Source organism: Pteropus medius, unplaced genomic scaffold (genome assembly GCF_902729225.1).
Source record: "Pteropus medius unplaced genomic scaffold, Ma_sr-lr_union100, whole genome shotgun sequence".
Classification (NCBI taxonomy): domain Eukaryota; kingdom Metazoa; phylum Chordata; class Mammalia; order Chiroptera; family Pteropodidae; genus Pteropus; species Pteropus medius.
The window spans coordinates 367,461-394,508 of NW_024351732.1; the positions used below are offsets into that span (position 1 = coordinate 367,461).

The window sequence follows — 27,048 nt, forward strand, 5'->3', positions numbered from 1 at the left end:
GGAATAGTAAAAAAAAAAAAAAAGCTGTCAAAGAGCCTTCATTCAATAGTCCGCATGGTCCAAATAGTTCAACAGGTAAAATAATCCAAGATTTTAAGGGACTTATATGCTAATGCTATTATAAGTGTTCCAGAACATGAAGAAAAGCTTCCAAATTCTATTTATGAAACCAATGTAAGATTGACTTCAAAGCCTGAAAAAGAACAATTATTTAAATTCATAGTAAAAGAGTGAGAATGAATCATTATGAAATAAACATAATTTACCCATTTATATAAAAGGAAAAAAATCATGGTAAATAAGAAAAGACTGTAACTACATGAACATTAAAAAACTCAAGGTGGGTAAAAGTACTTCAAAGAGGAATTGTACTTCAAATGACCAATTGTGAAAAAATACTAGAAAAACATATAGATAATGGGGTAATCACATTAATATGTTGAGTTCATAAAAATTAAGAACTCAACAGAAAAAAGGGCAAAAGACACAAATTGTTCACAAAGAAATATAGATTTTAAACATATGAAAAGGTTTGTTTGCCATCCCTTGTAATGAAGGAAATGCAAATTCAAACTACCATAAGTTATTTTGTACTTGGAAATATCTATCAAATTAGAAATACGTATATTTTATATATGTATGTGTATGCATGTATATATATGCATGTACATATATGTATGTGTGTATACACATATCACATGCATACACACAAATATGAGTATACATACATGACAAATGTAGCAGAAAATGGGAGTTAAGATAAAAATAGCATGGTATTTAAAACTTTTCTTGAAGTGAAAGGGTTGTAGCTATTTCTGTAGTATGGGCACAAAAGCTAAAAATATAGTGGGAAGTATGATTATGGGCACAAAATATGATGCTAAGGTATTCACGATGAAAGGAACAAAAGAAAGCAGAAAGTAAAGAACTATAACTGTTAACAGGTTTATTTGAACAACTATAATTCCATGAATATGTGAAAGCAAAAAAGAAAGGATCTTATGTAAAAGGGTGGGCAGACACATGAAAGATGACCAAAACACAATGATTATCAAAGTAAAGCTGGAAATGTGTTAGGAAATATTGATATGTAACACGCAGGTAAACAGGTCAACTGATCTTTTAAGTTCCTTGGAAAGAAGTTCTGAGGAAAGAAGCATCTTATTTAGAAATAACATCTTAAATTTATAAAGAAATCGCACTGATTGTCACTATCAAAGTCTACAGTCTTTAAGAAAATATCTTTGAAGATCATTTCAGAGGAATCGACTATTCACAGATTAACCATTAAAAGTTTCCAGCCCCTCCTCTCTTGCCTGGTTCCCTCCCACTAACCTGGACAGTGTCTCCTTAACACTTCTTCCTCTACCACCCAGGGTTCTTCTTCTTGTTCCAGCTTGAAAATCACATCAGGTTTGGTGAATGGATAGCCTGCCAAAGGGAAATGACATAAGGCTTAGGCATAAATACTAGAACAAAGAATCACTCAAGAATTTAGGCCGGCACAAGGAAACCAGGCTTTCTGAAGGACAAGAAAAATGTGGTTTCTGGGGATGTTGCCCTGTGAATCATAACCAAGGAGGACTTTTTGTTTTGAAAGCCACAGCATGCACATTCATGTAAGCAAAGGCCATATTCACTCTAATACTTAAAGGTTCCACACACTTCAGAAAATTGGGGAAAAAAGCGACTTTACTCCCAGAATTTGGGTTATACAGGAAACTACCCTTACCCACTGTGATTAAGTTGTTATAATTTTCTAGCATCACATTCCGGTACAGGTTCCTTTGAGCAGGATCCAACTGCTGCCATTCTTCCTGGGTGAAGTCAATAGCCACATCTTTGAATGTCACTGTTCCCTGTAACAACACACTCCTACTCAATCTGAAGTCATCCACCTTAGATGCTGTGGGCAAAACATATTGAACTGTGTTCTCACGGTATGCACAGGTAAAAGGTTTTAAAAAAAAAAACTTACCTAGTTTTGTAATCGTCTAAAAGAAAAAAACATTACCAACATCTTGTCGGTTTATGTTCATTTACTAAATTAGCAAGTGCATATCTTTAATAACCACCAAAGGTTAAAGAGATTTTAGGCACCAATTTATACTGAGTGTGGAAAATGGGGGGAATATACAACTTTACTCAAGTTACTCATTTGGGAACTCACTAGATGCCTGTGATTCAATGAGGCAGGAAAAAAATGAAACCAAGATTTGGATGGAAGCAAAGCAGGGAGAGAAGGATATAGAAAATTTGTAGTATGGTAGAACATTCAACTAGAGATATACATTGATTTAGCAGATGGACATATTCATTGCACAAGAAGTCTACAATGAAATGAGGATTTTATTATTGTTCCTAAGCCTATACTAGGTGTCAGCAGCCATGAAAATGGGATATGGCTGCTCAGAGTTCACATATATTTAAAAAAGAGGGCTATAGACAGAATCATATAAATATCAACGGAAGAAAAAAGATTTATTAAGTTTTCTAGTGCTTTGAACTACAGTTACAAGCAGAACTATGAGAAAACATCAATAATGCTTTAGAATGTGTTTCGCAAATGAGATGGTGACAAATTGCTTCAAAGCAGTATGATTTGTTTGCCATTAATTTTTTACAGTTTTAATATAATGTGCCTTGGAGAAGGCCTTTTTGGATTGAGATAATTAAATTTTTTGTTTGCTTCTTGAATTCGAGGATCTAGTTCTTTCCATTAGTTCTTTCCATTAGTTCAGTTCTCATTATTTGCTTGAACAGGCTCTCTGTTTCCTTCTCCCCATCTTCTTCTTCTGGTATCCTTTATTGTTCTTATATTGCTCTTTCTGATGGAATCAGATAGTTCTTGTAGAATTCTTTCATTTTATATATTTGTTCATTTATTTATTCATTTATTTATTTTTATTTTTTAGGCGAGGCAACTCTTGGTTGACCTCTCAGATTGCAAGGATCTTGTCAGTTTACAATCCCTTATTCTTTTATTTTTTACGCCTATAGCACCTGGTCTTCCTAGGTGGTCTCCCATCCAAGTACCAACCAGGACCGATCCTGCTTAGCTTCCGAGATCAGATGGGATCGGGCTTGTTCAGTGCAGCATGGCCACAGACTCATTTTTTTTTAACTCTCAAGTCTCTCTCTTCTTCCAGCCTAATCATTTCCAGATTTCCATCTTTGATATCACTAATTCTTTCCTTCATCTGGTCCACTTTGTTTCCTAAGTCGCTATTTCATTCTTCATGTCTTTGAGTTCTTCAGCTCCGGAATTTCTATTTGGTTATTTTTTAATTTTCAATCTCTTTGGTAAAGTATTCTTTTCATTCACTGATTTTATTTCTTAGTTCATTAAACTGCCAATTTGAGTTTTCTTGTACCTTATTGAGTTTTTTCAGAACAGTAATCTTGAATTCTTTGTCATTTAAATCACATATTTCTATATCTTTACGTTTACTTTCTGGAGGTTTTTCATTTTCTTTCTGAGCTGGCTTGTTACCTGGGTTGTTCATGGTATTTGATGGATTATTTCTCCACATAGGCATTTACGGGAATGAACTCTGCTTTTCAAAAAAATATTTTTAAGAGTAATCCCTCTTCAGTAGGTTGATAAGAAGAGGTTTTTCTTTTGTTTTCCAGTAGGTAGTACACAAGTCTCCTGCACTGCCCAGGCCTCCCAGATCTCTGCTGTGTAAAAAAAAAAAAAAAAAGACTGCTTTATTCCCGTGGGAAAATGTGTGGGCAGCGGGGTTTTGGGTCCAAGCCCCTGAAGAGCTCCTGAACTCATGGTGCTGACCCAGAGCCAGATGCAGTGTTGTGGTGCCTGAAGTATCTCAGATGCCTCTGCCAGGTAGGGGTGGGGTGGGCTGGGAGAAGCTGCTGGTGTGGTTGTGGCTGTTTTCCTCCCAGTAATGGTGACTGCCAGGCTTCAGCTGCCTCACCTCTGTATCTCCACCCATCACTAGGACCAGCTACAGTGTGTGTCTGCCACTGAGAAGCTGTCTCCTCAGTTCCTGGGGCTGCAGACTCCCTGCTCTGTATCTTGACACTCGGTGCTGCAGATTCCCTGGGGGCCCACTGCTAGCTCTGGGAGGCTGAGGGGAGGAGAGCTCAGGGAAGGTCAGGGGAGGCAGCCTGGCTCCACGACCCCATTCTCCTTCTGTTTGTACATAGCTGTAGCATCTCTGCCCTTATCACTGGTTCCACTGTAGTATATGCTGATCACTCAGACAGAAATGCTCAGGGCTACAAAAAGTGCACACACCAACCTTATTCCTCCCCTCTCCCCAAGTTTCACAGCAAGTTCTAGGCTGTGTCCATGGCACCTGTCTCTGTCCTCCCTGTTTGCCCCAATTTGCCCACCTTCGGATGCTTTGATGTGCAGATCTCTCAGAAGTGTTTTTGTGTTAGGCTGGAAATCTTCTGTTGGATTATAGCTGTTCAACTTGTACTCTCAAGGGGAGGGATCAAGGGGACCCCTTACGACACCATTCTTCTGACGTATAAGCAAAAACGATGTGATTTGAATATTAGAAATATAACACATTTTTCCTAGTTAAAAACTGGTGTCCAAAAGAATGTAACTATACAAAAAAAAATCTTCAACAGCACTATAACAAAGGGAGCTCTGTCCATATTTCTTGCCCTTTGAGAAATTTCTATGGGAGATAGGTGAGATAAGAAATAACCAGGATCTAATTCACAATCACTGTTTCTAAGAATTTATTTCTAGATCCTAAAAGGACTCCATGAACATAAACATCCACTAACACAAAAGGTTCAGAGTAGGCTATGGGACATGGGAAATCCTCTTTTGGAACCCTTTTCTGCTGAAGATCAAGGCCTTTGAATTAAATAGATTTAAGAAACCAAAGGCAATTATGACTGAAAGACATCCCTCATTTGCTTCCTCCTTCCCCACAACAACAATTTGGCATCCATCCATGTCCAAAAGTACCTTTGTGGGAGCTGTGGGATCCAGCACTATATGTCAAGGGACTTAGGAAGAGTATTGTCAACACATGCATTGGATGGATAATAGACATACAGACCTCAGTCCCAGATGTGGACTCAGCAGTGGCCCATGAACCAATTTTAGTCCCTCTTGGCCATGTTCCAGGAACCCCTGAAAAAACTGTCTTAGACAATCACACATGGATGACAGAGCCTTTGTGAAAGTCCAGGTCTCCAGCAGAGAAGTTCCAGCACATCACTGGAGCGAAAAATTTATTTGGATTCATCAGAGATGGTAAGAACAAATTGACTTTACTCGCATCATCAAAGGTAGTACCTCTCCCTCAAGGTAGTACAGCTTAAGGCCATGAGAGACCCTCTTGGTCCATGATCTCATCCACAGAGAAAAGTGAGAGTGTGTGAATGAGCACCTGGCTTTCTAACTGTACAGGATAGTGACAGAGAAGCTCATTTCTATCTTGCCCCATCCAGAGTACTGAATTCTAAGCTGCATGACAGGGGGAAGGAAAAGTCTGGGAGAATGGAACATAGGACTCTCATAGGGCATTAAGGGACATGATCCTACTAACTGCATTGTAAACTCCCCAAAAAGCCTGCCCATAAGCTTCTGGGTATGCTTTGCCTCCAGAGTCCCAACTGCCACAAGGGCACACCTAGAGCTCTGCAGGCCTCACTGCCACACACTCTCACATTGTACTTGGATCCCTGTGCATGCTCCCAATGGTGGTGGTCAGGGCAAGCTTTGGCAGATGACTAATGAGCATGTACAGAGAGTCAGGCTGAATCTGCAGGTCAGGGAAAGACCACAAACGTGAGTTTAGCACTGCCTTTGGGAAAACAAAAGTGAGTCTCTCAGCGAGCACTCTGCCTGGTGTGTTGTAGGCTCAAGAGAGAGAATATGAGTTTAAGAATTCTGCCACAAGAGGGAGCAAGAAGAGGGAAGTGGGTATATCCAGAGAAGTTCTGTAAAGTCTCAGAATCTCTAGCAGGGCTGACGAAAGTTGTTTTCTGAAAGTAGTTAGTAAAAACTGGAGAAGGTGACTGTTTCAATGCAAAACTTCAAGGAACATGAAAAATCAAGGAAATGATACCACAAAATAATCACAATAATCTTCAAGAAAGATCCCCAAAACATGGATATCTGTGATTTTCCAAATAAAGAATTCAAAGTCATTGTTTTAAAGAAACTCAAAGAGCTACAAGAAAACACAGAAACACAATTCAACAATATCAGGAAAGAAATACACGAACAAAATGAGAAGTTCAACAAAGAGGGGGAAAAAAAGAACTGAACAAATTATGGAGCTGAAGAATACAATGAATGAAATGAAAAATGACCATCAACAGCAAAATGGATTAAGCAGAAGATAGAATCTTGAGTTAGAAAACAGGAACTGTGAATTATCCAGTCAGAGGAGAAAAAAGAATGAAGAGAATGAACAAGCCTATGTGAATTATAGGATATCATCATCAAATGAAACTATATTCATATTAAGAGAATCTCAGAGTAAGAAGAGAGAGAAATGGGGCACAAAGATTATTTAAATAAACATTGCCTGATAACTTCCCCCAAATGGGGAGACTTTTTGATAACTATGTTCATGAAGCTCAGAGATTACCAAACAAATTCAATTTAAAGAAATCCTCTCCAACATACACTGCTGGTGGGACTGCAAATTGGTACAGCCACTATGAAAAACAGTATGGAGGTTTCTCAAAAATCTAAGAATTGATCTACCATATGATCCAGCAATCCTTCTGCTGGGTATTTACCCCAAAGAATTGAAAATTCATTATCTGAAAAGATATTTGCATGCTGATGTTCATAGCAGTATTATTCACGGTGGCCAGGACTTGGAATCAACTGAAGTTGATTCCAATAGATGTCTGGATAAAGAAGCTGTGGTACATATATATAATGGAATATTACTCAGCCATAAGAAGAGATAAAACACTGCCATTTGTCACAACTTCAAGGTGACTGACCTTGAGATAATCATGCTAAGCGAAATAAGGCAGACAGAAAAAGTTAAAAACCACATATCACTTGTATGTGGGATATAAACCTAAAAGCAACAAATGAACAGGACAAACAAACAGATTCATAGATATGTGGTTACCAGAGGGTAGGGGGGACGGGGTAGATGCAGTAAAAGAGGTCAAATATGTGGCGACATGAAAAAATTAAAAATAAATAAATAAATATTTTTAAAAAGAAATCTCCAAACACATTAAAATATAACTGTCAAAAATCAAAGACAAATAGAGAATCTTAAAAGCAGCCAGAAGAAAGAAGCTTGTAACTTATTGAGAATCCCTATTAGGCTAACAGTAGATTTTTTAGCAGAAACCTTACAGACCAGGAGAGAGTGAGATATATATTCAAAGTACTGAAATAAAAAAACAACAACAAAAAACGGCAAACTAAAAATACACTATCCACCAGAGCTGTCCTTCAGAAATGAAAGAGAGAGACTTTCCCAACAAACAAAAGATGAGGGAGTTCATCACCTCTAGACCTACCTTGTAAGAAATGCTGACAGGAGTTCTTCAAGCTGAAATGAAAGGATGCTAACTAGTAACATGAAATACATAAAAACATACACACACTGGTAAAAGTAACTATACAGTCAAATTCAGAAGACTCTAATACTGTAATATGGTGGTGTATTAAGCACTTACCTCTAGTTTAAAGGTTAAAGGATAAGAGTATTAAAAGTAATTATGGCTACAATAATTTAATGAATCAATATAAAAAGAGGTAATTGGTGACATCAAAGACATCAAAGAGGGGCGTAAGAGGGTAGAATTTTCATATGTAATCAAAGTTAAGTTGTTACTGGTGTAAAATAGAATGTCACATCTATAAAATATTTTAGGTAAGCTTTATGGTAACCACAGAACAAAACCGACAGCAGAAACACAAAATACAAAGAAAAGGGAATCAGAGCATTCTACTACATAAAATCATTCACAAAAAAAAAAAAAAAGGCAGCGATAAAGAAAGCAGCAAGGGAACTACAAAACAGAAAACAATGAAAACAATGACATGTCTAAATCCTTACTCATCAATAATTACTCTAAATGTAATTGGATTGAATTCTCCCATCAAAAGTCAAAAAGTGGCTCAATGGATAATAAACAAGACCCAACTATATGTTCTCTACAAGAGAATCACTTTAACTCTAAGGATATAGATAGTCTCAAAGCAAAGGGATGGTAAAAGATATTCTATGCAAGTGGAAAATAAAAGAGCAGGGGTAACGGCATTTATATCAGACAACACAGACTTTAAGGCAAAAACTATAACATGAGACAAAGAAGGTCATTATAAAATGATAAAGTAGTCAATTCATCAAGAAGATGTAACAATCATAAATATATATGCACCCAACACTGGAGTACTTAAAAAATAAGCAAGTACAAATAGATCCGAAGGGGTAAATAGACAATGACACAATAATAGTAGGGGACTTCAATCTTTCTTTTAACCATGAACGGATCATACAAATAGATAATCAAATAAAGAAACACTGAAATATAGTTTTAAACTATACTTTAGACCATATGAACCTAAGAGATATATAAAGAATATTCCACCTAAAAGCACTAGTATACATATTCTTCCAAATATGCACAGAACATTCTCCAGGAAAGTTCACTTGATGTATCACAAAACAAATTTTAGTAAATTGAAGAAGACTGAAGTCATACCAAGTATCTTTTCTGACCACAGTGGAATGAAACTAGGAACCAAAAATAGGACAGGTAGAAAATTCACAAAGATGTGGATTAAACATTTAATTAAACGACATACTCCAACAGCTAATGGATCAAAGAAGACAACAAAAGGGTAATTAAAATATACCTTGAAAGAAACAAAAATGGAAATAAAACATACCAAACTTTTAAGATGCAGCAAAGGCAGTAGTACTAAGAGGAAAGTTGTGATAAATGCCTACACTAATTAAAAAGAAAGATCTCAAATAAACAACACTTCACACTTCAAGGAACTAGAAAAATGAACAAACTGAGTCCAAAGGTAGCAGAAGGAAGAAAATAACAAAGACCAGAGCAGAAATAAATGAAATACAGACCAGAAAAAAATATTGGAAAAGATAAATAAAAACAAAGGCTGGTGTTTGAAAGATAAACAATATTGACAAACCTTTAGCTAGAAGAGACAAATAAGTAAAATCAGAAATAAAAGAGACATTATAATTGATACCACAGAAATACAAAGGATCATAAGAAACTCCTATGAACAATTATATGCCCAAGAATTGGATAACCTAGAAGAAATGAATAATCTCCTAGAAACATACAACCAACCAATAATGAATCTTGAAAAAATAGAAAATTTGAACAGACCAATAAACAAGTAAGGAAACTGAATCACCAATCAAATATCTCCCAACAAAGAAAAGCTCAGGAAGTTTCTCTAGTAAATTCCACTGAACATATAAAGAAGAATGGACACAAATCTTTCTCAAACTCTTCCAAAAAAGTGAGGTGCATTACCCTTATACAAAAACCAAATAAGGACACTACAGGAAGAGAAAACTAAAAATCATGAAAATATAGATGTAATTCTCAACAAAAGATTAGCAAACCAAATCAACAGAACATTAAAAGGATCATAAACCACAACCAAGTGGGATCTATTCCTGGATGCAAAGATGGTTCAACATATGCAAATCAATAAATGTGCTACACCACATTATCAGAATGAAGTATAAAATCATATGCTCATCTCAACAGACTCAGGAAAAGTTTGTGAAAAAAACATCATTTCATGATAAACACTCTCAATAAATTGAGTCTGTAGAAGTAATATACCCTAACATAATAAACAACATATATGATAAGCCCACAACTAAAATCATGCTCAATGTTGAAAGCTTTACCTCTAAGATCAGAAACAAGAAAACCGGAAGTCCTAACCAGAGCAAGAAAAAGAAATAAAAGGCATCCAAATCAGAAAGGAAGAAGTAAAACTGTCTTTGTTTCCAGATGGTATGATCTTATATGGAAACAATCCTAAAGATGCCACCAAAAAAACTGTTAAAGCTAATCAACAAATTCAACAGGGTTGCAGGATACAAAATCAACACAGAGCAATCAACTGCATATATATACTAACAACAAAATATCTATAAAAGAAATAGAGAAAACAATCCCATTCCCAATAGCATCAAAAACAATAAAATATTTAAGAATAAATTTAAACAAGTAAAAGATCTGTACAATGAAAACTACAACACTCTGATGAAAGAAATAGAAGACACAAATGAAAAGATATCCTGTGTTCATGGATCACAAAAAATAATATTGTTAAAATGTTCATACTCCCCAAAGTCATCTACAGATTCAATATAATCCCTATCAAAATTCCAATGGATTTTTCACAGAAAAAAAAAATCCTAAAATTTGTATGGAATGAAAAAAGACCCTGAATATTGAATATTCAAAGCAATCCTGAAAAAACAAAAACAAAGCTAGAAATATCACCTTTCCTGATTTCAAACTATAGCACAAAGCTACAGTAGTCAAAACAGTATGGTACTGGCAAAAAAACAGACACAAGGACCAATTAATAGAATTAAAAGCCCCAAAATAAACCCATGCATACACAGTTAACTAATATTTGACAAGGAGTCAAGAACACTCAATGGGGAAAGGATAGTCTCTTTAATAAATGGTGCTGGAAAAGTGGATAATCACATGCAGAAGAATAAAATTAGACCTTAGCTTACACTACTCATTAAAATTAACTCAAAATGGGTTAAAGATTTAAACATAAGCCTTAAAACCATAAAACCCCTAGAAAACAGAGGAGAAAAGCTCCTTAACGTTGGTCTTGGCAATGACTTTTTGGATATGATACCAAAAAGCATAAGTAACAAAAGCAAAAATAAATAAGTAGCACCACAGCACATTAAAAAGCTTCTTCATAGCAAAAGAAACAATCAACAAATGAAAAGGTGACCAATAAAATAAATTATTTGCAAATCATGAATCTGATGAGTTAATATTCAAAATATATAAAAACTCATACAACTCAATAGCAAGAAAAAAAATTCTGATTAAAAAATGGGCAGAGGACCTGAATAGACATTTTTCTAAAGAAGACATACAAATGGCCAACAGGTATATGAAAACATGTTTCACATCACTAGTCATGAGAAAAATAAATGATGATTATCTCAAAACCACACTGAAATCTCACACCTGTTAGAATGGCTATCATCAAAAAGACAACACATAACTGTTGATGAGGATGTAGAAAAAAGGGAACCTTTGTGCACTGTTGGTGAATGTAAACTGGCATAGAAAAACAGTATAAAGTATCCTCAAAAAGATTAAAAACAGAACCACCATATGATCTAGCAATCCCACTTCTAGGTATATATCCAAAGGAAATGAAAACAGGATCCCAAAGAGATCTCTGCCGCCCATGTTCATTGCAACATTATTCATAATAAACAAGATTTGGAAGTAAGTGTCTGTCTGCAGATGAACAGATAGTGGTATACAGCACAACAGAGTATTATTCAGCCATGATATAGAAGGAAATGTTGCCATTTGGGATAATGTAAATTGACCTTGAGGGCGATATGCTAAGTGAAATAAGTCAGACAGAGAAAGACAAAGACTGTGTGATCTCACATGTGGAAAGTGAACAAGTCAAACTCATAAAAAGAGAGTAGAAGAGTAGTGGCCAGGGGCTAGGGATTGGGGAAAATGGGGAGATACTGATGATTGGGTACAAACTTCCAGATATAAAGTAAATAATTTCTGATGATCTAATATACAGCATGGTGTGTACAGTTAATAATAATATATTATGCACTTGAAAGTTTCTACACCACAAAAAAATTTAATAGTAATAATGTGAAAGGATGGAAGTGTTAGCTAATACCATGGTGTTAATCATTTTGTCATATGTAAGTATATCAAATCAACATGTTGTACTTTAAACTTACACAGTATTACATATAAGTTATATCCCAAGAAAGCAAAAAAAAATTTTTTACAAAGAAACCAAAGTCAAATTGTCAAACTAAAAAACTCCTTAGTAGAGTTTGGAGAAACATGGCAGAGTGAGAGACATCCCCAGATCTCTCCCCTTGAAACAACAATAAGCTGAACATCTAAGACTCAACAAACAACACCCAAGATGCACACCAGCATATCTGAGCGTGAGATCTGTGCATAAGAGCTACCACACATCAGAACCCTGGGTGCTGGGCGGTGGACTGAGAGAAATAAAGAAGCTGCCTCTCGCAGCTGCCAGAGCTCTCTGTAGGAGGAGGGGGAGGAGAGAAGGAGCAGCGAGTGCTGTGAGCTACACGCAGCCAGCGGCAGGGGCCAGTCACAGGGCAGAATGCAGAATGCACAGAAGCCGGACAGCAGAGAAACAACAGTTGATTTTTATCTGCTGTGGTTGCTAAACTGAGGTTGAGCTGCAGTCCCCAGCCCCAACCAAGAAGGGCCCTTCCCCCATGTCCTCAGAGACCAACCATCCAAGGAAATCTGAGCAAACGCTACCAAAACTGTCACTAACACTGACAGGGACTGAGACTGAGAGTGGTGAGCGCAATTAAACATCTATAAGAAAAAAAAAGGCATTATTAAGGCATGATAAAGGGAATCATGCACCAAGAATATATGACACTTATTAATATCTATGCTCCCAATCAGGGATCCCTGAACTTTGTAAAGCAATTACTAACAGAACTAAAGGGAGAAACAGACCAAAACACTATCTTAGTGAGGAACCTAAATACCCCATTGTCTGATATGGACAGATCATCCAAATGGAAAATCAGGAAATCATATCCTTAAATGACATATTAGACCAACTGGACATAACTGACATTTACGAAGCCTTCTATTCCAAAATAGCTGCTTATACATTTTTCTCTAGTGCACATGGAACATTCTCAAGGATTGACTACATACTGGGATGCAGAGATAGACTCAACAAATATAAGAGGGTTGAAATCATACCAACCATATTCTCTGATCATAATGCTTTGAAAGTAGAGATCAACTGCAAAAAGAAATCAGGAAGAACCACAAATACAAGAAGATTAAACAACATGCTACTGAAGAATAACTGGGTCAGAGAAAAATCAAAAGAGAGATCAAGAGATACATAGAAACAAATGATGATAGTACAGCATATCAAATCTTTTAGGACACGGCAAAAGCAGTCATAAGAGGAAAGTTCATATCATTACAGGCCTATCTCCAAAAACAAGAACGAGCCCAAATAAACAACCTAACGCTTCATCTTTAAAAACTAGAAAAGGAAGAACAAATGAAGCTTAAAGTCAGCAGAAAGAAAGAAATAAGCAAAATTAAAGCAGAAATAAATGAAATTGAAAAAAAAAAGAAAAAATAAATGTAACGAAGAGCTGATTCCTTGAGAAGGTTAATAAAATTGACAAATCCTTGGCTAGACTCACTAAAGAAAAAAGAGAAAGGACACAAAATAAACAAAATCAGGGATGAAAGGGGAAATTATGACAGACGTCACAGAAATACAAAGGATCATACAAGAATACTATGAAAAAATATGTAACACCAAATTTAATAACCTAGAAGAGATGGAACAGTACTTAGAAAAATACAGCCTCCATAAACTGAATCAAGAAGATCTGGAATATCTAAATAGATCGATCAGCAGTATGGAAATTGAAACAATCATCAAAAACCTACCAATATGTAAAAGACCAGGACCAGATGGCCTCACCCGTGAATTCTACCAAACATTCAAAGAAGATTTAATACTCTCCTCAAACTCTTCCAAAAAATCGCAGAGGAGGCAATACTTCTTAACTGATTTTATGAGGCCAATATTACCCTGATTACCAAAACCCGGTAAAGACAACACACAAAAAGAAAATTACAGACCAATATCTCTCATGAACGCAGATGCTAAAATCCTAAATAAGATACTAGTGAACAGAATACAGCAACATATTAAAAAGGTTATACACCAAGATCAAGTGGGCATCATCCCAGGGGCACAGGGATGGTTCTAAACATACGCAAATCAATTAATGTGATACACCACATAAACAAATTAAAAAATAATCATATGATCCTATCAGAACATGCAGAAAAAGCCTTCGACAAGATACAGCATCCATTTATGATCAAAACACTTAACAAAATTGGTATAGAAGGAAAGTACCTTAACAGAATAAAGGCCATATATGACAAGCCCTCAGCCAACATTATACTTAATGGTGAAAAACTAAAAACCTTCCCTCTAAGATCAGGAACAAGGCAAGGCTATCCACTATCACCACTGTTATTCAATATAACATTGGAGGTCCTAGCGAGTGCAATCAGGCAAAAGAAAGATATAAAAGGCATCCAAATAGGAAACGAAGAAGTCGAACTGTCACTATTTGTGGATGACATGATTCTCTATATAGAAAACTCTAAAGACTCCACAAGAACACTACTAGAAAAAATAAGCAAATACAGTAAAGTTTCTGGATACAATATCAATACTCAAAAATCCATAGCGTTCTTATACAGTAACAATGATGTTACTGTATAAGAAAAAGAAGTAGAAAAATTAATTCCTTTTGCAATTGCAACAAAAAGAATAAAATACCTAGGAATAAATCTAATGAAACATGTGAAGGATCTATATAATGAAAGCTATAAGACCCTATTAAAAGAAATTGAAGAAGATACAAAGAAATGGAAAGATATTCCGTGTTCTGGGACTGTGAGAATCAACATAAGTACAATGACCATATTACCCAAAGCATTATACACATTTAATGTAATCCTCAACAAAATCCCATCAGCATTTTTTTAAAGAAATGGAACAAAAAATCATCAGATTTGTATGGAAGCACAAAAGATCCTGAATTGCCAAAGCCATCATGAGGAAAAAAAAAAAAACAGGGCTAGAGGCATCACTCTGCCCGACTTCAAATTGTACTACAAAGCGACAGAAATCAAAATAGTATTGGCAGAACAACAGACACATGGACAAGTGGAACAGAATCGAGAGTCCAAAAGTAAACCCATATCTTTACGGGCAAATAATTTTTGACAGAAATGCCAAAAATATACAGTGGAGAAAGGAAAGCCTCTTCAGTAAACTGAAAAGCCACCTGCAAAAGAATGAAACTAGACTGTTGTCTATTACCACATGCCAAAATTAACTCAAAATGGAATAAGGACCTGAATATAAGACCTAAAACAATAAATTGTATAGAAGAGAACATAAGAATTAAATTGAAAGACCTTAGACTTAAAGAGGATTTTATGAATTTGACCTCAAAGGCAAGGGAAGTAAATGCAAAAATAAATGAATGGGACTACATCAGACTAAAAAGCTTCTGCTCAGCAAAAGATACCGTCAACAAGGTAAAGAGACAACCATCCAAATGGGAAAATATATTTGCAAGCAATGCCTCTGATAGGGGCCTAATATCCAAAACATACAAAAAAAATTCATACAACTCAGTAACACCAAAAAAAAAAAAACCTTAAAAACAAACAAAAACACCAAGTGATCCAATCAAAAAATGGGCAGAGGACCTGAACAGACACTTCTCCCTAGAGGACATACAAATATACGAAAGGATGCTCACAATCGCTAGCTATTAGGGAAATGCAAATCAAAACCACAATGAGATACCATCTTACACCTGTTAGAATAGCTGTTATCAACAGGAGAAGTAATAACAAATGTTGGAGAGGATGAAGAGAAAAAGGAACCCTCATACACTGCTAGTGGACTGCAAGCAAATTGGTAATAGCCACTATGGAAAACAGTATAGGAGTTTCTCAAAAAACTAAGAATTGTTCTATTGTATGATCCAGCAATCCCTCCGCTGGGTATTTACCCCAAAGACTTGAAAACCCATATCTGAAAAGATATTTCCACACTGTCATAGCAGCATTATTCATAATAGCCAGGACATGGAAGCAACCTAAGTGTCCTACAATAGATGATTGGCTAAAGAAGCTGTGGTACATATATGCAATGGAATGTTACTCAGCCATAAGAAGAGATGCAATATTGCCATTTGCAACAACGTGGATGGACCTCGAGATAATCATGCTAAGCGAAGTAAGCCAGACAGAAAAAGTTGAAAATCACATATCACTTATATGTGTGATATATTCCTAAAAGCAACAAATGAACAGGACAAACAGAGACTCATGAATATGGACAATGGACTAGTGGTTACCAAAGGGTAGGGGGGAGGTTAACAGGGCAAAAGAGAAAAAAAGGAATAAAGAGAAAAAAAAAAGAAAAAATTATAAAAAATGTATAAAACTCTTTACAGTAACTTTCTAGGAAATATAAAACAAATAAATAAAATAAAATGAAGGTTTCATCTTCACCAACAAAAAATAAAAAAAATTAAAAAAAAAAAACAGCGGTTACCCCAGGGTAATGACTTGGAAAGGTACAGGAGTCTAATGGGTGTTATGATAATCTATTTCTTGACCTATTACTTCTGCTCATTACACAAGTGAGTTCATTTTGAAAGTTAACTGAGTGTGAGCGGAAAAAACTAGATACGGACAAGCTGCTAGATAGGGAGGGACATGTGGTCAAAGAAAGGTATATCTCAGTACAGCAAAGCTTTCAGCTGAGAGCGAAAAAGCAGTAAAGTGAGATATGTTCAATACCTAAGAGTACAGAGTATACCTGAAAGAGAAAGATTCCAAAGGAAGTGTGAAGAAAAAGGATGAAATCTGAGGAAAAGGAATTATCCTTGAAGATGAGGCAGATGTCATATATTCTAAGAGTAAAATACAGAAGAAATAAGGAACTGTAGATTCAATTTACTAAAACCACAAATATTCTCAAGAACCATGTAAATCAGGCATTGTTCTAGAGGCTGGAGATACAGCAGTAAACCAAATAAAACATTCTCTCTGTTAACATTCTAGTGAAATAGAATTATAAGAATTTACCAGAAATTTTTACTTTAGATTATGGCCCAGTCTATACAAATCCCCACTGAAAAAAGATAATTATGTAGAGTCATTTGAAGACTCACATCCCATCTATTTATTAAGATATACTAGTTTTCTTTTTTTAATGAGGTTAAACATATATAGGATAATGTGGTACAATGCACTAATTTTAAGAGTACAACCTGATACATTTTTATACAATTATATATGTGTACCTACCATGCAGATCAAAAAACAGAATATTTTTCGTACTCCATAAGGTTCCCTCATGTCCCTTCCTGGTAAATATGTCTTCAAGGGTAATCACTGTTCTGGTTTCTATCACAAGTTTTACAAGTTTTCAAACTTTATATAAATGGAACCATATAGAATGTACTCTTTTATTTCCAGCTCCCTTACTCCACATTTTTGTGAGATTTATCCATGTTGCTTTGGGTAGCAGTAATCTGCTATATTTTATTACATGCAATAATATAATTTATCCCTTTTTCTGATAATCTTCATTGTGTTCTAATGCTGGGCTATTTTGCCATATATTCTTCATTTTATCATTGATCAAAACAGACCATCAAAAAAGCTTGGTTATCAACTACAAGGGGTCATACTATTACATATTCACTGATCTAGGTACAAATGAAAAGATTGCTTATGCTAAGAAATGTTCATTGTTATTCTTATGTATAATGAAAATTATGTAATGAATTTCTGCTCTGGTTTGCTTTACCTATAACAATGAAATTCAAAATTGAAGCCCAACTTTAATCTCTCTGAATGAATACATTTCTGCATAACCATATTTTAACTCTTTCCTGGTTTTAATATTCCAACAATATTTCTTCTGAACATATGTTTTATCTATATAGAATTTTCCAATTTACTATATGGATTACTACAATCCTCTTTAAACTATGCTGTAGAATAAAGCAAGGAACAACTACATTATTTAAAATTTACCTGGGACTCAGTCATTTCCTCTTCTTTCTGGGGATGAACAGGGCCTGAGAAGGCAGAGCTGAGAAGAGAATAAAACCATTACACTAGGCTTGCTTTGTGGTTTCAGAAACATGCACCCAGAAGGTAAAGGTAACCCTGTAGCAAAAAGATACTTGGATCCATCAGAAAGGCCAAGAATATTCATATCACAGCGCTGCTAGTAAGTACAAAGATAACTGGTATGGTCAAGTGGACCTTAGGCATAAGGTGATAGGAAAAGGGGAATGCATATGTGGGAAATGCCCTATGAATTTATCAATAGCTCTGTATCAGAATACACAGTTCACATGGAGCTAGCTTCATGAAAGCACATAACCAAGAAAATTATAAAACTGACAAAAACCTAAGTAAGGCATTTTAGTTTATTGAAACATTTAAAGAGAAATATTTAAGTACCAACTAAATGGGAATTTAACCAAAATGTCAACTAAATGGGAATTTAAACAAAAGGCTGACATAATTATATTTTGAGGAAGAAGTATGAAGTTTGTGTGTGAGAGTAATATGTATCAGAGATATTGGTGGTGGTAAGTTAAATCCTTATTTTCCATAGTAAAAAAATAAAAATTCAAATCTGAAAAATGTCGAATAATAGGATAAACGTGATTTAGAAAAATGGCATAAATACAAGAAGTCATATTTAAGATTTGAAAGTGGTTCTCTCTGGGAACAGAAGTAAGGGACGGGGAGAAAAGGAACAAGGTATAGTTTTACTTATTATTACAAGTCTAGTAGCACTATTCCCCCTCCCCTGCCGCCAAATACAAATTTAATCAAGAAAACACACATCATTCCAATAGATTCAAGCAATATCACAGTGTATAAAAAACATAGATGTCCTCCCCTGCACCCATTCACAGCCCCTTTCCCAGGTTTAATTTGATTGAAGAAAATTTATGTTATTTTATCGTCCGCTCTCTTTTTTCTTTGATTGTTTTTGGCTTGTTTTAAATGATTTCTGTCACTCATTTGGGTTTTTTTTGGTTTTTTTTTTTTCCTAAAGGATCTTTTAAAAGAAACTTTAGGCCAGATGAATTATAGTGGGAAAGAACAATGAGTGACCTGTAACAAAGAGATTTGCCTTCTAGTTCTCTCTGCCACTAATAAGCACTGTGATCCTCGGAATCCCACTTTCTTAGAACTATTATAACCGACTTTTAAGAGGAGAGCAGAATATGATGATATCTCAATAGCTCCCCTGGCATCAGCACTGTGAAGTTCTGTAAAGAAAATCTGATACCTTAAGGCAGGAGAACCAGCATATTTCCAAAGGCCAGATGCAGCAGATGTTACTGCCTAAAAACAGCCATTGACTCCACCTTATTCCTTGAAAACTAAAACCTAAATTTATCACCGTGGCAACATACATTCTTCCAAGGATGAATTAAAATTGATATAGGTCTATGAGGGTATTCTATTTTCCTTTGCCAATTACTCACTTTCCTAGCGTCTCTTCACAACTAAGAGTTACCATGTGACATAGTATGAAAAATTTTGTTTTCTAGTTTAAAAAAGGTGTTTGAGCTATCCAACTACAGAAGAAAGATTCAGATGATTCCTAAGATCTATTTGCATTAAAAGTCCTCTATTGGTGGGGGGTGGACACTCTTTTACAAAATTATTTAGGTTAACTTTCTTTCTCCTCCATCACCTTCAGTGAGGTTGTCTTACATTTGTAGTACAGTTAAATGCATTTCTCATACTGTGCATTCCATTTTGGTTCCACCTCCATCTTCACTGATATCTACAAGATTGCTAGGAATTTGATTGGATTGTATCAAATCTATACGTCAAACTGATGAGAAATAAAAACAAGTCTTCCAATCCATGAACATAGTGTATTTTTAATTTTTAATTTCATTAGTTTTTTTCCTTCTATTTTCAGCATACAGTGCCTGCACATATTTTGTAAAATTTATTTTTAAGTATTTAATTTGGGGGGCATGGCATTTTAAATTTTACTTCAAATTCCAATTGTTCATTGCTGGAATATAAAAACAATTTATAGTTCTAGGTGCTTTTTTGTAAATTCTTTGGGGTTTTCTACTTAATCATGTTGTCTAGAAACAGACTTATTTTATTCCTAATTTGAATATCTTTTATGACCCTCTCTTGCTTTATTGCACTGGCTAATACTTCCAATATGATGGCGAATAATGGTGGTGACAGGACAACCTTGCCTTGTTCCTAGTCTTAGGGATAAAGCAGTCAGTATCTCACCATTAACTACAATGTAAGCTCTAAGTTTTCTTTTTTTTTTTTTTTAAGATGCCTTTTAGTATAGGATGTTCCCTTCTATTCCTCATTTGGTGAGAATTATTTTTTTATGAATAAATGTTAAATTTTGTAAAGTGATTTTTCTGTATCTATTGAGACAATATTATTCTTGTCTTTTATCATGGTATACTACAGTAACTGATTTTCAAACAGTGAATTTGAAATTCATCTTACATTCCCAAGATGAACCCTTTAGGTCATGCTATGTTATCCTTTTTGTGTATTGCTAGATTCAATTTTTCAATTCAGTGTTGAGGATTTTTGTGTCTAAGTCCACAAGAAATATTGGTCTGTAGTTTTCTTTTCTTATAATGTCTTTGTCTGGTTTTGGTGTCAGGGTAAGCCTGGCCTCATAAAATGACTCAAAGTGTTCCTCCTTTTCAGGAAGAGTTTAGGTGGAATTTCTATAATTTCTTCATTCGATGTTTGCTATTTCAACTGTGAAATTATCTGGGCATGGAGTTTCCTTTTGAGAAGATTTTTTTAATATTGAGATGTAATTGACATATAGCATTATATTAGTTTCAGATATACAACAAAATGATTCAATATTTGTATATATTGAGAAGTAATCTAGTTAACATCCAATACCCTAGTTATGAAATTTTTTTCTCGAAAATATACTCTTAGCAACTTTCAAATATGTATTACAGTGTTAACTATAGTCATCATGCTGTGCATGACATCTCCATGACCTACTCATTTTAAAATGGGCAGTTTGTACCTTTTCACCCTCTTCATCCATTTCTCTCACGGTCCCCCCCACCCCCCACCCTAATCACCAATCTGTTCTCTGTATCTATGAACTTGGTGTTTTTGTGAAGTATTTTTGCTTGTTTTTTCTTGGTTTTTTGATTCCACGTGTAAGTGAGATCATACAGTATTTGTCTGTTTCTGTCTGACTTACTTTACATAGTATAATGCCCTCAAGGTCCCACCATGTTGTAGCAAATGGCAAAATTTCATCTCTTTTTTATAGCTGAATAATATCCCATGTGTACATAGACCACATTTTTAATCCACTCATCCATCAATGGACACTAAGCTGTTTCCATATCTTAGCTATTGTAAATAATGCTGCAGTGAACACGGGGATACAGATATCTTTTGGGGTTACTGTTTTCATTTCTTTTGAATAAACAGAAATAGAATTGCTGCATCATATAATAGTTCTATTTTTAATTTGTGCCCTGTTTATCATAGTGGCTGTATGAATTTACATTCCCGCCAGCAGTACACAAGGGTTCTTTTTCCTCCACATCCTCACCAATCCTTGTAAATTATTGTCTTTTTGATAATGGCCATTCTAACAGGTATGAGGTGATACTGTAGTTCTGATTTGCATTTCCCCGATTAGTGATGATCAGCACCTTTTCACGTACCTGTTGACAATGTGTTGTGTCTTCTTTGGAAAAATATCTATTCAGATCTTCTGCCCATTTTTAAATTGGATTATTTGTTTTGCTATTTGGTTCTATGAATCCTTTATATATTTTGAATATTAACTCCTTATCAGATTTATGATTTGCAAATATTTTCTCCCATTTAGTTGGTTGCCTGTTCATTTTGTTGATGGCTTTCTTTGCTATGTTGAAGCTTTTTAGTTTGATATAATCCCACTTGCTTATTTTATTTTGTTGCTTTTTCTTTTAGTATCATAGGTTTTTAACCAAAAATTTAAATTTACTGATATACAACTATTTAGGTTATTTTTTACTGAGTAAACTTTGGTAGTTTGTGTCTTTCAAAAAAATTTGTCCACCTAAGTTGGAGAATTCATGGACATGGAGTTGTTTGTAGTATCCCTTTATTATCCTTTCAAGATCTGTGGGGTCAGTGTGATGCCCTATCTTTCAATTCTAATACTGGCAATTTGTGTCTTGTCTCTTTCTTTTATGGTCAGTCTGTCTAGAGGCTTAAAAATTTTATTGATCTTTGCTGATATTATTGATGCAGAACCTATTTACTAACAGTCATAATTGAGCTACTCCTTCCCCACTACCAGGGGCAGTACTTTTTCTTCCAGTTCCCTTTCCTAAACTGTATAGGTTTCCAAATGTGCCCTAGGCAACAGTTTTTGTTGCTCTTTATTATGTCAATTAAAGTCTCCTTCTGTAAGAAATTAGGTCTGGGATGCTGTTCCCTTTCCCCAGCCAGCACCACAAGGAAAGATATCTCAGGATTCTCCCATCTTCCTTATTTATGATCTCCTGATGAGATTATTGTAAGAAAATCCTACAAAAGATTAAAAACTCCCCAAATTTACAACTTCTTCAGTGGTTCCACACTCTTCCTGGCCCACTTTCAACATTTAACAATTTGTTTAAAAAGTTTCGCTATATCTTCTTGCTGGCTTGGCTTATATGGTGTCTGGAAGTGTCTATCCCAGATGAGTCCTGTTTCTCCCAGAAGGCATCTATATTTCCTAACATTTCAGGTTACTTGGTTGCCCTGTGACCTAAATTCTCTGATATGTTCAAAAAAAGTTATTAATTTGCAGTTCGTCTAGTTTTTTTTCCTTGTTATAAGGATGGAAGCAGAGCTCTTTCTAGCTCTCCATGTCCCTGAGCAGAAACCCAAAGTCCCTCCATTACAATAAACGTTTGAGAAGGGCCATGCTTGGAAAGCATGCAGCAAACATCTGTTTATTTTGGTATGGGGCTCGAAAATACCTCCCACATGAAATTATGATTAAGATGGTATCTTAAAGTTAATTAGCTATGTTGGAGTGGGGGTGGGGTGGGGAAGTATTATTTATACGCAAAGTAGTAACAACTGGCAAGGCCTCGCTTCTGGGGGTGGGGAGAAAAAGAATATAGTATACTGAAGGAATTCAAAGTTAAACAGACTAATTGGGGAAAACTTAAGAAATAAATTCTCAGATTACATGTTCTAGTCATACCAAATGTTCTTTTTCTCCCCCTTTGCAAAGAACTTACTGAAGTATATCCATTTGTTCGTTTCTAAACTACTATGTATAATACCCTACTGAAATGAGCTCTGATACAGTTAAATATACATAACAATTTTGGTACTACATCATCATCATCATCATTGCCATCATCATTATCTCTGCCTACTTGAATCTAAATTGTGCCAAAACCCCACAAATCACTGAGAGCCCTACCTCTGTCTGCATTTCCCAAAGGAATTCTTTAGATAAACTGAGCTAATTTACACACTGTAGATATGGCTTCATGGTGGATACTGAATATTTTCTTCCCACCACTACTCCAACTCTTCTTTAGTCTTTTCTTCACTATCTCCATGTGTCCCTGGATTCCAGGACCTACCACCTCATTTGGCAACACGTTTAAATTACAGGGGTAGGAGAGGGTGGTACCATTTATAACTACGTGCCTTTCTTAAAAAACACACAGTATCAGCCACTACATATCATTTTCCCCTACCTGGAAACCACCTCCTGATTTCGCTTGACCAATGCCTTCTTGTCCTTAAAGAAGGCTAATTAGGAAATATGTTAACCTTAATTGGGATATCTCTCTATCTGGATCTACCATACTCCTATATCCCATGAGCGTACCCAATTTGTGACATTTATCATTCTGCAATAGAATTTGTTCATTTGTCTGTCTCCCTAGGACTATGAACCACTTATGGCAAGGACTGCTTATGTGGCTTCTTCATGGCCTACAACGGTAACCTGAATATAAAGGGTACAGCAGAGGTTTAGTCAAAAAATTTAAAATAACTATGATTAATATGTTGAGGGCACTAATGGAAAAATTAGGAGACTAAATGGGTAATATAATCAGAGAAATAGAAACTATAAGAAAAAATCAAGAGAAATGCTAGCAATAAAAAAATGCATTAACAGAAATGAAGAATGCCCTCGATGGGCTCATTGGTAGAGTCAACATGGTTGAGGAAACAATCAGTGAACTTGGAGATAGATAAACAGTAACCAAACTGAAATGCAAAAAGAAAAAAGAATAAAAAGCAAAACAGAAGAGAATATCTAAAGTAGGGGACAATATGAGAAGATATAACATATCTGTAACTGAAATACCAAAAGGAGAACAAAGCGAGACCAGAAGAAATATTTTAAGTAATAATGGCTATGAATCTTCCAAATTAATGACAGACATCAGATCACACATCCAGGATGCTCAGAGAACACCAAGCAGAATAAATATCAAAAAAAACCACATGTAGGATATCATACTCAAACTGAAGGAAACCAAAAAAAGAGAAAAATAACACCTTATCTATGAGCAAAAAGGATAATTACAGCAAAATTCTCATCAGAAACCATATAAACAAGACAAGAATGGAGTGGAAAATTTAAAATGTTTAAAAAAAAAAAAAAACCAAAAACACATCAACCTAAAATTCTCCACCCAGGGAAAATTATTCTTCAAAAGTGAAAGAAAAATCAACTTTTTCAAATTAACATAAACTGAGGGAATTTGTCACCAGTAGACTTACCTGTAAGAAATGTTAAAAGTGAATAAAAATAATATAGGTTGGAAACTTGAATCTTTATAAAGAAAGGTAGAGCATCAAAGGAAGAATAATGAAGGTAAAATAAAATCTGGTTCTTATTCTTAGTTGATCTAAAAGATAAATATTTAAAGCAATAATCGTAACAATGTATTGGGGATTACAGCACATGGGTAAGTGAAATAAATGAAAGCTATGTTGCAAGGGATGGGAAGGAGGAATTGGGAATATTCTGTTAAAAAGTTCCTGTACTATATATGAAGCAGTATAGCATTTTTTGAATGTAAGCTCAGATTAATTAAAAATATATATTGTAAACTCTAAAGCAAGCAACACTAAAAAAATTTTTAAGTATAAATGATATAGTAAAACAAGAGACAAAATGAAATTATATAAAATGCTCAATGAAAACCAGAGAAGTCAAAAAAAGGAGAGAATGAGAAATGAAGAGCAAAGGAACAAATAGAAAAGTTATGATGAAGATGGTTGATATTAATCTAATTATAGGTATACTTCAAAGACATTGAGAGTTCAGTTCCAGACCACCGCAATAACATATTACAATAAAGTGAGTCATAAATGTTTTTGCTGGGTCTTGCCTTCAATTTGTTAAAAACACAGCATCTGTGAAGTGCATTAAAGCGATGTGCAACAAAAGGAGGTATGCATTAACTGCAAATGGTCTAAACACACCAATGAAACAGAGATTGTCAGAGATGAGAAAAACACCAAGACCCAACTATATGTGTTTACGACACACGAAATATAAACTCTCAGATAGGTTAAAAGTAAGGATGGGAGTGACATAAGTGAAAATGGAAAAAGAGGGAACTCCAGTGGTCCATCTCTTCCCAGAATCTGAAAAATCTGGTAAAACCTGTTAAAATCACCATTACAGAAACTCTGGAAGACAACAGTCAAAGGTTACAATAATAAAGTGAATGCTTAACCAGGAGAGATGACTTAAACACAGTAGGAGATCTGTGTGGCATCTTAACTAACCTATTCACGATTCACAAAAGCAACAAAAATTCTAAGGTACCAGGAATAATTCAAACAAAAGCTATGCAAGAGCCTAATCAAGAAACTTCAGTCAATTTACTGAAGGTCGTAAAAGTGGTCCTAAATAAGTATCATGGTTAAAAATAGAAAAGTCAGTATGGTAATGATGTCAGTTTTTCCCAATAATACCTATAAAATTAATATAATTCCAATCACAATTCCCCAAAGGTTTTTCATTCAACGTGTCAAGCCAATCTTCAAACTTATTTAAAACGAAAGATGAAAAAAGTGAGAGGAGAAAAAAAGACATGAATAGTAAGCTACAATTTATCTAAGAGGAGTGGAGTGAACATACACACAAAAACATATTTGCTTATATAAAAAAAGGAATATAACCTCCCAAAACTAAAAAAATTTAAAAAGTTACTAATAGAAGTAGAGAAGGAACAAGGTGATAGAGATACAATAGAATAAAAACAAGACTTCTCTATGTTTTATGTATTTGTTTTATATATACTTTAATATACTTTGTGTTATATAGTTGACTTTGCAACCATCTAAATGTTTTACATAATTATAAAACAAAATAAAAATAATGTGAAAACAAAAGCTATACCTAAAAATCAAAATCAAAATAAAACAAATGAACCTAATCACACATCATCATGTTTGTGGCATAACCACACAGAGAAATTAGTTCTTGTTACTTTAAAGCACAATAATTAGACTGCAATTTCCTAGAAGGATATATCCTAAAGACAAATAGATCTATAAAAAATGGAAAATTATTTGACCAGGAATATTGTAAATATTGATAATATTACTCTGAAACTATCTTATTTACATATCTAGAAGAGATGTGTTAAAATACTCAGAGCTATCTTGGAGAGGGAGCCAAAGATGGGAATATTTGAGCTTCAAAAAGAAACTGTGGGGTAGCTCCATAGTGTAGTGGTTAGTACATCTGCTTTACACGCAGAAGGTCCTAGGTTCGCACCCCAGGTGGAGCCACAGACCATACCCCGGGTACACCAGGTCCCCCGAGTGCGCCAGGGGTGCCAGGCCCCGGGGTGTGCCAGGCCCTGAGTGCACAGCACAAGCTTGTGGGAAGAGACGCCCTGCCTTCAGAGATCCAGTTCGTAAGGGGAAAACGGCAACATCCACAGTTCAGGGGTGGAAGTGTGTGTGTGTGGGAGGGGTGGCGGGATTAAAGGGGAAAAATAAATAAATAAAAATAAAAGGATTTATTTTAGGATTAAAAAAAAGAAACTAACTGCAATGGTTTGAAACATCAAAATCAAATGTGTTAAGTCTGTGCATATATTAGAGTATTAATAATAATGATAACAACCCATTGGGAGATGCTAGGGA

General features: G+C 35.1%; 1 protein-coding gene and 1 pseudogene across 14 annotated transcripts in view; both read right to left on the minus strand.

Moving 5' to 3' along the window:
• ZNF569 (zinc finger protein 569) overlaps window positions 1-27,048 on the minus strand; it is a 41,267-nt gene that overhangs the window by 9,977 nt on the left and 4,242 nt on the right. For 7 of the 14 annotated variants that reach the window (XM_039846252.1, XM_039846249.1, XM_039846246.1 and 4 more), the window contains 3 exons: window positions 17,896-17,953; window positions 1,733-1,859; window positions 1,336-1,431 (listed from right to left, as the gene is read on the minus strand). In XM_039846252.1, the coding sequence (XP_039702186.1) occupies window positions 1,336-1,431; window positions 1,733-1,859; window positions 17,896-17,910 (238 nt within the window). In that variant the 5' untranslated portion in view covers window positions 17,911-17,953. Of the gene's footprint in view, window positions 1-1,335; window positions 1,432-1,732; window positions 1,907-3,493; window positions 3,682-7,491; window positions 7,524-17,895; window positions 17,954-27,048 lie in introns of those variants that run through there. The other 7 variants (XM_039846254.1, XM_039846256.1, XM_039846257.1 and 4 more) reach the window with 4 other exon arrangements.
• Window positions 2,992-3,110, minus strand: LOC120588993 (uncharacterized; annotated as a pseudogene).